The sequence below is a fragment of the Triticum aestivum genome, chromosome 3A (genome assembly GCF_018294505.1).
Source record: "Triticum aestivum cultivar Chinese Spring chromosome 3A, IWGSC CS RefSeq v2.1, whole genome shotgun sequence".
Classification (NCBI taxonomy): domain Eukaryota; kingdom Viridiplantae; phylum Streptophyta; class Magnoliopsida; order Poales; family Poaceae; genus Triticum; species Triticum aestivum.
In genome coordinates this window covers 175440656-175454622 of record NC_057800.1, presented here as the reverse complement: position 1 = coordinate 175454622, position 13967 = coordinate 175440656, and the positions used below count along the sequence as shown (strand labels likewise).

Below are 13967 nucleotides of genomic sequence, written 5' to 3'. Positions count from 1 at the left end.
CTCTCGAGGGCTCTTCTCGCCCTTTTGAGTTTTCTGGCCGAATGCTTTTTCTAGTTGGTTAAGTTTTCGGAAGAACGGAAAAAATGCTACAATTATTTTGGAGAAGTCTTGATAAACTATCATCTTTCTTTGTAAAATAGAAATCGAGCTAGAAAAGAACTGAAAAACAAAGCAACCTCCTTTCCTCCATAGCGACAGGATGTGAATGTTTCTCCAACCTTGCCTAGCTGCTTGATTACCACTACTCCACTACCACTAGTACTCTACTCGGTGCTAGTTTGGTGTAGGTTGCTTCACGTGTTAAACGCCCGCACGCCATGATCCAGCTACACTTTCTCCACTGCTGAAAGCATTGAGGCCCCCGGTCAGGCCGCCGACGCATTTGGTTGTCCCCGCCGGCGGGGGTTTTCAGCCCTACCCCCCTCACTTCCCTGGGCGTCAAATCCACACCTCCCGACGTCGGGAGCACGTCCTCCGCCTCCCTCCGGCGCGAGCACGTCCTCTCCTTCCTGCAACCTCCCTCGTGAGCAGCGGCGGGCTCAGCCTCATGACGCTCGCATCTTCTTCTCTCTCGCACCAGTAGCGACGCCTCGGGTGGTCATCTCCATCCTGCGACCTCCACCTCCCTCCGGATCTGCTCCTCTTCCGGCCTTTCCCGAGCAGATCCGGTGGCTTCTCTCCAAGTAATTGGTTCCACCCCTCCATATTACAATGTATTCAGATCTATTGCTTGTTGAATTTTCTGGGAAGTCAATTGATTCGTTGGTTTATTCATGCCCAGGATTATTGAGCGATTTTATTTGAAAATTAGTGTTGGGTTGAATGAGTGTAGACTATAGTTGTAACAACAGTTTGCAAGGCATCAGCAGCAACTCACTAGTTTATTCTTTGCAAATTAAATTAGCCAGTGAACTACATTCCCCATTTGTTTGATGTTGACGTCTTCCGCGTGCTTTAGCCGAATCATTGATCACCGAGGATGAAGTGAGCATGCCCCTCTTCTGCTCAGTTTACAAATAATGTCTCATGAAGGTTGTACCAATCACTATTATTTGATTAAGTTGAGCAATTGTAGGTTGCTTCTTGATTACAATTCATGACACAGACGCATAGGTAGTTATTGTTCGATGCCTGCTAAGAATATGAGCTTCGTATCTGTTCACATTTCTGATATAGATTTTCCTATTTTTGTTGCTCAAGTACTTTTTGACTTCTAGACCAAAACTGGTATAGATGATAAATGGAAGATCGAATCTAAAATGTCAGCACTTTGTCATTTTCTTTACAAGGGTTTTACCTAGTAAGCATTTTCCACTGTTATGATATCAACCTAGTTTAAACTAAATGGTGTCTTCGGAACAAATGGAACATATACACTAACGTCATTTTCAGTTTGCAAGACAACAGTATGCTGGCCAAAAATTTCAGCCTGAATCTGCTCCATAGCTCTGTTATGTTGGATATGGCCCAAGACGCTTCTTTCTTAATCTTCTCTATTTTAGCAAGTTCTTGAAATTTTGCTAGCACTAGATGTCTAGATGCAGCTTGTGCTGGACTTGGTGCAGAATTACGTACAGGAAGATTCTTTTTTTGTTAAAGGCCACATTGTTTTTCAAGCCCTGACATCATTTTCTTGAGCAAACTTCTAAATGTTCCATTATAGTATCAATTTATAAACTCATTTAAAAGAGGAAATGCGCTAACTCTTGTTAAATGCTATTACAAAAAATGAGGATGACTTTTCTGTAATTTATGCAAAAGGGTATCTAGTACCTTTTCAGAAGTATCTGGTCAACTTTGGCCATTTAATTGGTCATAATTCAGCTCAGTGATCCATCGACAATCAGTGTTCATTCCTCAGACTATCTCACTGGGATTATGGATTATGGTTATCCAATTCTACAAAAAAACGGTGAAGTTCTCATGTCAGTTGTTCACTTGTTCTGGTGGTGATAGAATTATGACAGGTTGGTATTTGCTTTTGTGAAGCTCCTTTGTCAGTGTGAATCACATATACACACGAGGATTTTGCCGTTTGCATGTTAATCGCTTGTGAAAAACTCATGAGGTGTGAGAGTTCTTCATTGCTTGTTCTGTACTTACAGTTTCTTATCATCTGCTAGGAGTTTTGGTTTTCTTGTACTGGTCAACCTTGCATGATGAAAATAGCATTTGATATATTTTGCTTCTGCTAGTAAACTTGCTCCGAAAATCACAATCTGATAGCTTATCGTGGTCAAAAAAATTTGGGACGATTTAGGGACAAGTTGAATCTCTACTTGCACAGTTCATGGTGCAATAATGAAATTCCACTCTGATGATCAGAAGTAATGAAGAGTTTCCCGTTTAAATTCATGAGAATCTTTATACCAAATGCATCCCAACAGAATCGTTTGTTTGTAAATCACAACGGCGCTTGAAGAAACCATTTTCTTTTGTAATATTACTTTAGTTGTATTGCTCCAGTTTATCCCAAATAGCATCAACTTGTTGCTTGAGTACATGACTAACTAGAATGGTGAGCCTTTTCACTAGTCTTACCATCATCTCTTTATGCAAACCTATTTATGCTTGAAAACAATGTTCCAAAACTGTTGTAGTATGAAACAGTTTACCAAATTATTGTATTCTGAAACTGCCGTTGACTTCCTAATTGTTTCTTGTAATTTGGGAAACGTCGAGCTGCGGTTCCCAACCGATGTGCAGTGGAGAAAAGCCAGGAGTGACCATTGCCTTTCAGCTTGCCTGTTCAGAAGTCTCACCACCCCGGACATGATGATGTTATATTTTAGTTTTTTTTGTTCTAAGACATAGGTCCAGGACAACCCTGCAGTTCTTGCATTTGCATCAGCATTTCTGATAGACAATATTGATTCATTCCAATTTGTGTGCACCTTGCAGTTCTAAAATTCAGAACTTGTTGAGCAGTGATGCTCTTATTTATAATGGTTGCTCTTGTTCTGGTACATATACCTGGCTGCAATATTACTAGTGGCACATGAAAATAGTCCAGAAAACAACTTGATTGCAGTGATAGATCGTTACTAGCTGCAATATTTGCAAAATTATTGTTTTCATACTGAATTCGGACTTGTTTGTGTGCCTGGAGCAAACCCCCTGTTGCCTATTGCCAAACAACCAAAGGGAAAGGGGGAGATCATCCCCACGGGAGAAGGGGGTCCCTTGTGCCCGTGAAAATTCCCCACATGGGTTTGCTACCCTGGGTTTTCCTCCCTTGCAACCAAACAAAGCCTGAGGGAAATTAAATGCGCTAGCTGTCGATCCCTGTATGTGTATGTGTCGGTGCTGCGATCGGTCGCCATCGCGGGAATTTATTCCCCTTGTGCAGCCTCAGAGTAACACCTTGTCCTTGATTCCCTTCCAGCCCAAGATCATGTCTTAATTACCGCAATTTAATTCGGGAATCCGTCATTCTTTATGGGCTTGTACCGTGGACGTAGATGCTCACAGTTGCGTTTAATTAGCTGCAATGTCTGATCTGTGGAGCTGTGCAACATGGGTACCTAACAGTTTTGCTTGTATGTAGGATCAGGACACTGGTAGTCCACTATGGAGGCGCCTTCGTCATCCCCTACTCTGCAAGATCATCTCTCCCGGCCAACTGGCCCCTTGCATCTCAAAGTATGGGAGGTTGTATGCATTGCCTTGGGAGTGTTCATGGCGGTCATCTTCTTTTTAACTGTCTGGCTCACTATGCGGAGTAGGAAGAGGACCAGACGAGCATCTGCAAATATCCCAGTCACCCAAATCCCTGCCATATCCAAGGAAATCAAGGAAGTGAGGGTGGAGCAAGTCCCTGCAACTGACTTTGGGGCGCATGACGGAGTCCTGCTAACGATCCAAGACAAGCCTGGTGACCGGGAATCAGACAAGGTCATGGTCCATTTGGGTGTAAGCAAATCGAGACGTGGGGATGAGAGCCACTCAGGGTCATTCCGTTACATGGACAAGGATGCAGGCTTTCAATCAGCTGAAGAAGGAGGGTCGGGAACTTTTCGTCAAGCTTCAACTCATGGAATAACCGCCCCTTCACCTTTGGTTGGCTTGCCAGAGTTCTCCTACCTTGGCTGGGGTCATTGGTTTACTTTGAGGGATTTGGAACTTGCCACTAACCGTTTTTCCAAGGATAACATTATTGGTGAGGGTGGATATGGTGTAGTTTATCGTGGTGAGATCGTCAATGGCACTCCTGTTGCTGTCAAAAAGCTTCTCAATAACCTGTAAGAATTGCCTTATCACAATTAGGCCTGCCTGTTTACACTGCCCATATATGTTCCTCCGTAACAGAACATCCTGCTTTATATTGAATTTATTTTTATCAAATGATGTTATTTGATCTTGTAGAGGGCAAGCTGAGAAGGAATTCAGAGTAGAAGTTGAGGCTATTGGTCATGTTCGCCACAAGAACTTAGTCCGTCTTCTTGGTTACTGTGTGGAGGGTACTCAGAGGTACTTTGTACTGTATTTCACTGTCATATTCCTGTTATATCTCTATTATCATTGGTCACATATCGCATTTACAAGAGAAAAACATATCCTTGGTACATGTATTACCAAGCAAATCATTTTATTCTTGACCTTCAATGCTCTGCAGAAAAATAAAACTCGTTTAACTGCAATGATTGTATGGAATTCTGTTGCATCATTCCTTACTTCAAGTGACCTTTTCAGGATACTTGTCTATGAATATGTGAACAATGGAAACCTAGAGCAATGGCTTCATGGAGCTATGAGTCACCGGGGCTCCCTTACATGGGAGGCCCGCATAAAGATTCTTCTAGGGACAGCTAAAGCGTGAGTTCTCCCTGAAATGTCCTTTCTTTCTGCTAATGCCGTGTCATTTATTCTTTATCTTGCCAATTGGATAATGCAATCATAAAGGTCCCGAAATTGCATCATATTTCTACCTGGAGCTAATTCTACATTAAATAGTAATTGCTCTATAACATATTGTCATTCACGATGGAAGTGAGGCTTAAGCTGAATGAATTCCTAATACCATGTCTATCTTGTGTAACAATTTAATTCAATATTTTTCTCCTCCGAATTAACCATGTAAATACTTTCATTCAATTCATTGCAGGCTTGCTTACTTGCATGAGGCAATTGAACCGAAAGTCGTGCACCGTGATATCAAATCCAGCAATATTTTGATTGATGATGATTTTGACGCTAAAGTATCAGATTTTGGTTTAGCCAAGCTTCTTGGTGCCGGCAAGAGTCATGTAACTACTCGGGTTATGGGAACCTTTGGGTATGTTGGGCAACTAATGAGCTAGAGTACAGTTACACTATGTTAGTGATAGTTAATAATGTGCTGCATTTACTCATTGCAGCTATGTGGCACCAGAATATGCGAACACTGGACTGTTGAATGAGAAAAGTGACATTTACAGCTTTGGAGTTGTTATTCTAGAGGCAATTACAGGGAGGGATCCTGTTGACTATGGTCGCCCGGCAAATGAGGTATTTGTGAGTTGTCAAAACTGTTTGTTAGATGCATTCTGCTTGTTTTTAATACCATCAAGTGGCAAGATATCATTAGGACGGTAACATTAGGATGCTTCTTATCTCAAGCAGCATTTGTGGCACTAAATTAGTATCACTAGATTCGTTGTGAAATGTACTTTCATAATATACCAATTTGATGTTATATATGCTAGTACTCTTTTGTATAAAGTTGGTCAAAATTTGAAAACTTCGACTTAAGACAAAAGGTAGAAGTACACTTGTTCGCGGACGGAGGGAGTACATATTATCATTTACCAGTTTACACCCTTGTTAACTTGATAGTGTTCATCTATGCATAAATAGCATAACTTGGTCATTCAGAGCCTTGACAGTACATCTTTATGCACCATGAGGTTGCGAATTAATCCTCAACAACAACAACAACAACAACAACAAAGCCTTTAGTCCCAAACAAGTTGGGGTAGGCTAGAGGTGAAACCCATAAGATCTCGCAACCAACTCATGGCTCTGGCACGTGGATTGCAAGCTTCCACGCACCTCTGTCCATAGCTAGCTCTTTGGTGATACTCCAATCCTTCAGATCTCTCTTAACGGACTCCTCCCATGTTAAAGGCTGCGAATTAATCCTCAGCCTTTGTAAATTTCTAGGCATGTGCTAGGGCACACTCGCATGCGTTGTGTGCACGTGTTGCAGTGTGCACGCTTGTCCGTCTATGTTGTGGTCTGAAGAGGGCATAACTTGATCACTTGTAGGATAGAATACTATTGACCACATTGAATTATAAAAATACATTGCTCATAAATATCTTTCATGTGATGCGTAGTGTCTTGCATTGTCTCTTCAGTGAAATCAGGGGGTCATTCCTTGCGATATTCCAACTAACACATGATTTTGTGTCGTTTGCAGGTAAATCTGGTTGACTGGTTAAAAATGATGGTTGCTAGCAGGCGTTCAGAGGAGGTGGTGGATCCCACCATAGAGACACGGCCTTCGACAAGGGTTCTCAAGCGTGCACTTCTAACAGCTTTGAGGTGCGTGGATCCGGATTCAGAAAAGAGACCGAAGATGGGTCAAGTTGTGCGGATGCTGGAGTCAGATGACCCAATTCCTCGTGTGGTACGTAATGTTTTTTGAAAGATAAAAAAAGCAATTTCATCCTTGTTTATGTCATGCATGTATTCTTGTTACTTTTAATTGTTTTTTTCGATACATTTCATGTGAATGTGTGGTGGGATGGAACCATTCATTCAATGAACTCACACTTGTTCTCATATATGTTGACCATTGATTGATTATGATAATACTGAAAGCAGAAAAAATGATGTGAGCAGGACAGGAGATCGAGGCATAACCGCGGGGGGAGCACCGAAATGGACTCCCAACGGGAGAACTCCGACACGGACAAGAGTGACAACCCAGATTCCAAACCGAGCAGGAGCAGAGCATCATCTTCCAAATGAGCACACAAGCACTCACATTTCTCCAACAAGCTAGTAACGATGGAAGCTTTGACCACAAAAGGGCTGATGAAAAACGTGACGGTTGTAACATTTTTATGTATGATTTATTTGTAGAGGCTATTCGTTTTCTACTACCTAACAATTTATTTGTACCTACACCAGTTGTTGACGATGATGTGCTGCTGTAAGTTGTTAACAGTGCCGTGTACAGTTGTAGGCTCATGAGTACTGGCACAAGAGAGTGTCTTGTGTGAATTTAATGGAAAGTTGTTGTCCGTCCTCTTCTCAAATAGGCATTTCATTTCATGAAAAGGCAAAGAGTGACCAAGCAAGAAGCACATCGTCCATTGCTTTGCTCGCTAGGAGAGGTCGAGAGGCCACCACACCTGCCCAACGTACAACAGCACGAGCCCCCACCAAGGGAGTGTAAATAGGAAAATACCGGGCGGCTTGAGCCTAGCCACGGCGCACCTCTCATATACATATATTACAGGGAAGATTTACAATTACAGGGAGTCCATTGGATGGAAACCTATCTATTCGGAGGTAATACAACTTGTACACCAAGTTGTCTAGAAGCCGTAGCTCTGTTGGTCTCTAACACGCCCCTGCAGTCTGAACCGGGAATGATAGTGACCTGAAGACTGGAGCAAAAATCTCGGAATAGAGCTGTCGGTAAACCTTTCGTGAAGATGTCCGCAAATTGCAATGTTGAGGGAACATGTAGAACACGAACTGCTCCAAGTGCTACCTTCTCTCGAACAAAATGAATGTCCAACTCGATATGTTTGGTACGACGATGTTGAACCGGGTTAGCAGACAAGTAGACTGCACTTACATTGTCACAATATACGATAGTAGCACTCGAGATAGGCTTGTGGAGCTCCTGTAATAATTGCCGAACCCAGCAGGACTCAGCGACAGCCGCAGCAACTGCTCGATATTCAGCCTCTGCACTAGAACGAGAGACTGTCGTCTGTCGACGTGATGACCAGGAGATCAGATTGTCTCCAAGATACATACAAAAGCCAGAAGTGGAACGACGGGTATCCGGACATCCAGCCCAATCGGCATCTGAGTAAGCGGTAAGTGAGTGTGAAGAAGTGCGGTGTAAGGAGAGACCATGATCGAGGGTGCCATTCAAATAGCGAAGGATACGTTTGATGAGAGAAAAGTGAGGTTCACGAGGGTCATGCATATGAAGACATACTTGCTGGACGGCGTAAGCAATATCTGGTCGAGTTAGAATGGCATACTGAAGTGCACCGGCAAGGCTACGATATAGAGATGGATCTTGGACCGAAGTACCAAGAGAGGAAGGGAGCTTAGCTTTAGTGTCGATAGGAGTAGTGACCGGGTGACAGTCACGCATGCCAGCACGAGATAAAATATCAAGGATGTATTGCCGTTGAGAGAGATGAAGACCAGTAGGTGAACGAGTGACCGAAATACCAACAAAATGATGAAGAGGACCTAGGTCCTTCATGGCAAACTCACGAGCCATGGAGGTAGTGATAGTAGTGAGAAAGGATAAGGAGGAAGCGGTGAGAATTATATCATCGACATAGAGAAGAAGATATGCCATGGAAGTACCTTGATGTAGGATAAAGAGAGAAGCGTCTGATTTGGATTCAACGAAACCTATGGAACGTGCAAAGGACGCAAAGCGTTGGAACCAGGCACGAGGTGCCTGTTTAAGACCATATAAAGATTTGAGGAGACGACAAACATGATTAGGATAACGAGGATCAACAAACCCAGAGGGTTGCTGACTATAGACAACCTCATCAAGGTGACCATGAAGGAAGGCATTTTTTACGTCAAGTTGATGGATAGGCCAAGACTGTGAGATGGCTAGAGATAGAACTATGCGAATGGTGGCTGGTTTGACGACAGGACTAAATGTTTCATCGAAATCGACACCCTGTTGTTGGGAGAAGCCACGAACTACCCAACGTGCTTTGTGACGAGAGAGAGAGCCATCGGCATGAAATTTGTGACGGAAGATCCACTTTCCAGTCACAATATTTGCACCGGAGGGTGCAGGTACCAAGGTCCATGTTTTATTGTGGATAAGAGCATCAAACTCCTCTTGCATGGCTTGGCGCCAATTGGGATCACGTAACGCTATAAGGTAGTTATAGGGCAGAGGTGAAGAGGCTATGGCCGAGAGGTTTAGACGATCGATAGGTGGGGGAAGACGACCGGTGGTAGCACGCGTACGGTGGAGTGGTGCAGGAGGAGGAGGGGGTGCTGCGGGTGGAGGTGTACAGACCGCGGGCGTGGGTGTGTGCTGAGAGGACGTGGGCGTGGGTGTACGAGGTGGGCTCGGGAAAGTTAATGGGGATCCGGGAGGGGTTGGTATGGGTGCATGCATAGCGAGTGGAGATGAAGGGGGTGCATGCATGTTGGGTGCGGGTGGAGTAGGTGCATGCACAACGGGTCGGGCGACATGCACAACGAGTGGATCTAAAGGTGGGTCAAATATTTCGGTGCAACGGGGTGGAGAGGGAGATGGGGTTGGTTCATAGGGAAAGGTGGACTCGTCGAAAACTACGTGACGAGAGATGATGATGCGACGGGTAGTTAGATCAAGACAACGGTATCCTTTGTGTCTAGAAGGGTAGCCAAGAAAAATACATTTAGTAGAACGTGGGGAGAGTTTATTAGCGGAGGTGGAGGTAGTATTGGGATAACATAGGCAACCGAAAACACGAAGACGATCATACGGTGGTGGAGAACCTAAGAGTAGTGTATACGGCGTGAGGAATTTTGTAGAAGAGGTGGGTCGAATATTAATGAGAAAAGTGGATGTGTGGAGAGCTTCGGCCCAAAAAGATGGTGGGAGAGAGGCTTGAATTAAGAGGGTGCGAATGACATTGTTGGTGGTGCGGATAGCTCGTATGGCCTTGCTGTTTTGTTGAGAAGTATAGGGACAAGAAAAACGAAAGATGATTCCATGGGAAGCACAGAACGAGTCGACCTTTGTGTTATCGAATTCTCGACCATTGTCACATTGGACAGCCATAATGGGTAGATCAAATTGGGTGCGTGCATAAGCATGAAAGATGAGAAACGTGGTATAGACATCTGATTTTTTACGTAGAGGAAAAGTCCAAAAATAATGAGTGTAATCATCAACTATGACAAGATAATATAAGAAACCAGACGTGCTGGGTACAGGAGAGGTCCAAAGATCGCAATGTAGTAACTCAAAAGGTTTGACAGTATATGAAGTAGATGGATAAAAGGGCAATCTAACATGGCGCCCAAGTTGACATGCATGACAAAGAGACGTAGTGACTTTAGGAGATGGAATATGTTGGTGATGATGGAGACGCTTCATTGTGTGATGACCGGGATGACCCAAACGACGATGCCAGAGGTCCGGAGAGACGGTGGCGACGTGTGCTTCGGCCGATGGAGGTGGGCAAACAGAGTAGAGGGGTCCGGAGCTATTGCATCGAAGTATCTCGGTCCGAGTAGGAAGTGCCTTCACAGAAAAACCCCAAGGATCAAACTTGATGGAAACATAATTGTCAGTAGTGAGTTTGCGGACAGAGAGAAGATTTTTGATAATGTGGGGAACAACAAGGACATGATTTAAGTAGAGAGGGTTGGACAGAGAGGGTATAATGTGAGAACCAATATGAGAAATAGGGAGAGATGCACCGTTACCAACAGTGACTGTATGAGCATTGGAAGGGATAAATGAGGAAAGTATACCAGGATCAGATGCCATATGGGACGATGCGCCGGAGTCCATGAACCACTCCTGGTTGCCGGGGAGCTGCATGTTGTTGAGCGCGGTGAGGAGCGCTGGGTCTACATGTTGCTGGAAGTTGTTGTAATGCGCTGGAGGGTTGTAAGGAGCCGCAGGACCATGACCATATGTTGCATACGCTTGTGGGGACGGTGTGGTAGGGCGTGGACCGAGTACCCCAGGAGCTGTAGGGCGCCATGGACGAGGCGACCAAGTGGGCGACGATGCTGGTGGTTGATGATAATGAGGCGACGGCATCTGTTGCTGATGGAGACGCGTCGGCTGTCCAGTCCATGGATTGTACATCCATGGTGTATCGCGACGACCACGCCCGCCACGGCCACGGCCGCGGCCACTATTGCTTCCTCCGCGGCCTCCTGGAGAAGGTAGTGGTGCTGGGCCGCGGCGATCAGTGGAGAAGGAGCGCCCATCGTTCGGCGGTGGAGTGCGTTCGCCACCAGCGCCGGGAAGCACACTGTTGCCGCTGGCCCAAAGAGCAGTGGAGGCAGAATTCTTTGCATCGGTCTTTTTCTGGGCTTCCTCAAGAACAAGCGCGGACCGTGTCTGAAGGAAGGATGGAAACGGCACTTGGAACGGAAGGAACGAACGCAGGTGTGAGTACTGTTCGTTGAGGCCGCGAAGCAAGGTCAGCACGAGGGTATCGTCGGTGACCGGCTGCTCGACATCATCAAGTGCATCAGAGAGAGTCTTAAGCTTGGCACAATAGGCGGAGATCGTCATGTCCCCTTGAGTTGTGTTGCGAAATTCTGCATCGAGAGCCAGAGCACGACTCTTCTTGTTGTCTCGGAATAGGTTGGCGATGGCGTCCCAAACTTGCTTTGCGGTGGAACCTGGTTTCATGATGACGCCGAAGAGCTCGAGAGAAATCGATCCATAAATCCATGAGAGGACAGTGAAGTCATCGCGACCCCAATCAGAGGTGTGGGAGGTGTCCGTTGGGGTATTCTCTGAGAGAACATGATTGGAGAGACCGTAGCGACCAAGAGCGACGAGGAATAGCTCACGCCACTTGGCGTAGTTGGAGTCGTGGAGATCAAGGGTGATGGGGACGAAGGTCTTGATGGAAGCGGCGTACGTGGAGGCCGCAGGGAGGACGACAGCCTTCCCCCGTTCTTCAGCTTGGCGTTGTAGTTCATCCTCGCGGGTCCGGATGATGGACTCGCGGTTCTTGAGTTCCTCCTCAAGCTTCTTGAGATCATCGGCAGTTGCCATGGTAGGAGGAAGAGCTGGGGTGGCGGAGCTAGATGGCAGCGGCGACTAGAGGAAGAAGGCGCCGGCTGCTAGGGTATAGATGGGGCGCAGGAACTTGCAGCGACGGGAGTTTAGAGGGAGAGGATCGGACTGCCTGATACCATGTAAATAGGAAAATACCGGGCGGCTTGAGCCTAGCCACGGCGCACCTCTCATATATATATATATATATATATATATATATATATATATATATATTACAAGGAAGATTTACAATTACAGGGAGTCCATTGGATGGAAACCTATCTATTCGGAGGTAATACAACTTGTACACCAAGTTGTCTAGAAGCCGTAGCTCTGTTGGTCTCTAACAGGGAGGAAGAAAATGAGATCCCACCACACCAAACCTCACCTCACCTCACCACACATGTACAACAGCAGCCCACTGCATGCGCGCGCGGTGGCTGAGCCGGCAGATGGGTTGCTTGGCCGGGTGTGCAGCAGCGGGGCCAGAGCCTTGACGACGATGCTCATGTTTGGCCGGAAATCCGCCTCGTACTGCACGCACAGGGCAACCACGGCAGCCATCTGTTTGCCACAACATAAAAATATGGTAAGTCCTCACTGTCACTGCTAATTACGTACTCAAGAAAATGGTTCCTTGTTGTAACAATAAGCAATGTGCCTCTAACACTCTTGTCTGCGCCGATTTAGCATAGATAGATAGTAGTACTCCCTCCGTTCAGAAATACTTGTCATCAAAATGGATAAAAGGAGATGTATCTAGACGTATTTTAGTTCTAGATACATTCCTTTTTGTCTATTTTAATGACAAGTATTTCCGGACGGAGGGAGTACTAATTACGGCGAATATGGAACACAATAATCCGTTTCAGGTCTACTTCCAGCATGTCACACCTGCATCCCCTTGACGCAGTGGGCAGCTGTGGTTGGCTGGGCCGGGTTCGGCTCACCTGCTGGGTTCCCAGCAGGAATTATTGTGCAGAGCAAATAGGTGAGTTCCACGTGTTCTTGTGGGCCTAGAGCTTCAATTAACTTAAATTTAATTTATTACAACTGTTATGGTGATGGGTGATTTTATGAGCTCACTAGTAGAAAATGGGGCAATGGTCCAGGCCGGGTCAGCCCATTAGTCCCGGTTCAGTCCAGAACCGGGACCAATGGGGGCATTGGACCCGGTTCGTGAGCCCAGGGGGCCGGCCGGGCCACGTGGGCCATTGGTCCCGGTTCGTCTGAACCTTTTGGTCCCGATTGGTGGGACGAACCGGAACCAATGGGCCTGGCTCCTGGCCCATCACCATTGGTCCCGGTTGGTGGCCTGAACCGGGACCAAAGGCTGCCCTTTAGTCCCGGTTCATGCCACGAACCGGGACCAATGAGGTGCCTATATATACCCTCGCCAGCGAGCAGAGCACCCCAGTGCTCTGTTTTTCTCTGGCCGGCGAGGGGAGAGGTTTGTGGTGCTCTAGCTCACCTCCTATGCACATGAGGTGTTCGATGAAATGCCCGAGCCACACTAGTTAAGCTTTCTCCTCTCGAAGCTCGACCTCAAAGCTCCATTTTCCTCGAGATTTGTCTAGATTTAGCGGTCTGTCACGCCCCACCTCCCTCTTCACCGCCCTCGATCACCCGCGCCGATCTCATCACCGACACCACCGTGGTGAGCCTCTTGTTCTTATCTTCTTTCTAAAAGGAAAAATATTCTTACTTGTATGTTTAGATAGATACTTGTATCATTTTCTTACTTTTATTATTGCATCTTATATAGTGCGATGGTTTTGGTATCCGCCCCCGTCGGCCCTCGTCCTGTCTATGATTCGGATGTGGTATATATATTATCTTTATAACTATTGGTTCATTTATTGTTTAGGAAAATTATGCGGACCAACGTGACATAGATTTTATTTATCTAGGATGTATGTGAACCGGAAATTCCAACCGACCCTATTGTCGAGAGGTTAAATTTAGTTGAAGAAGAAAACAATTTCTTGAAGGAAAAAATAAAAAAAATTGAGGA

At 45.7% G+C, this 13967-nt stretch overlaps 1 protein-coding gene across 2 annotated transcripts; it reads left to right on the top strand.

Moving 5' to 3' along the window:
• The first annotated feature begins 248 nt into the window (after positions 1-248).
• On the top strand, positions 249-7244 carry LOC123060856 (probable receptor-like protein kinase At5g18500). Of its 2 annotated transcripts, XM_044483718.1 has the most exons (9): positions 249-683; positions 1848-1967; positions 3548-4241; positions 4366-4470; positions 4693-4815; positions 5105-5275; positions 5358-5487; positions 6401-6610; positions 6826-7244. In XM_044483718.1, the coding sequence occupies exons 3-9, from the start codon at positions 3571-3573 to the stop codon at positions 6952-6954; spliced, it is 1539 nt and encodes a 512-aa protein (XP_044339653.1). In that variant the 5' UTR covers positions 249-683; positions 1848-1967; positions 3548-3570; the 3' UTR covers positions 6955-7244. The 2 variants fall into 2 exon arrangements, with proteins under 2 accessions (XP_044339653.1, XP_044339652.1); XM_044483717.1 differs by lacking the exon at positions 1848-1967 and having other exon boundaries at positions 250-683.
• The last annotated feature ends 6723 nt before the right edge of the window (positions 7245-13967 follow it).

Coding starts and splice junctions, on each gene's coding strand:
- LOC123060856 (XM_044483718.1), top strand. CDS start 3,571: ATGGAGGCGCCTTCGTCATCCCCTACTCTGCAAGATCATCTCTCCCGG. Junction 4,816..5,104: donor CTTCTAGGGACAGCTAAAGC/GTGAGTTCTCCC, acceptor AATTCATTGCAG/GCTTGCTTACTTGCATGAGG. Junction 6,611..6,825: donor ATGACCCAATTCCTCGTGTG/GTACGTAATGTT, acceptor TGATGTGAGCAG/GACAGGAGATCGAGGCATAA.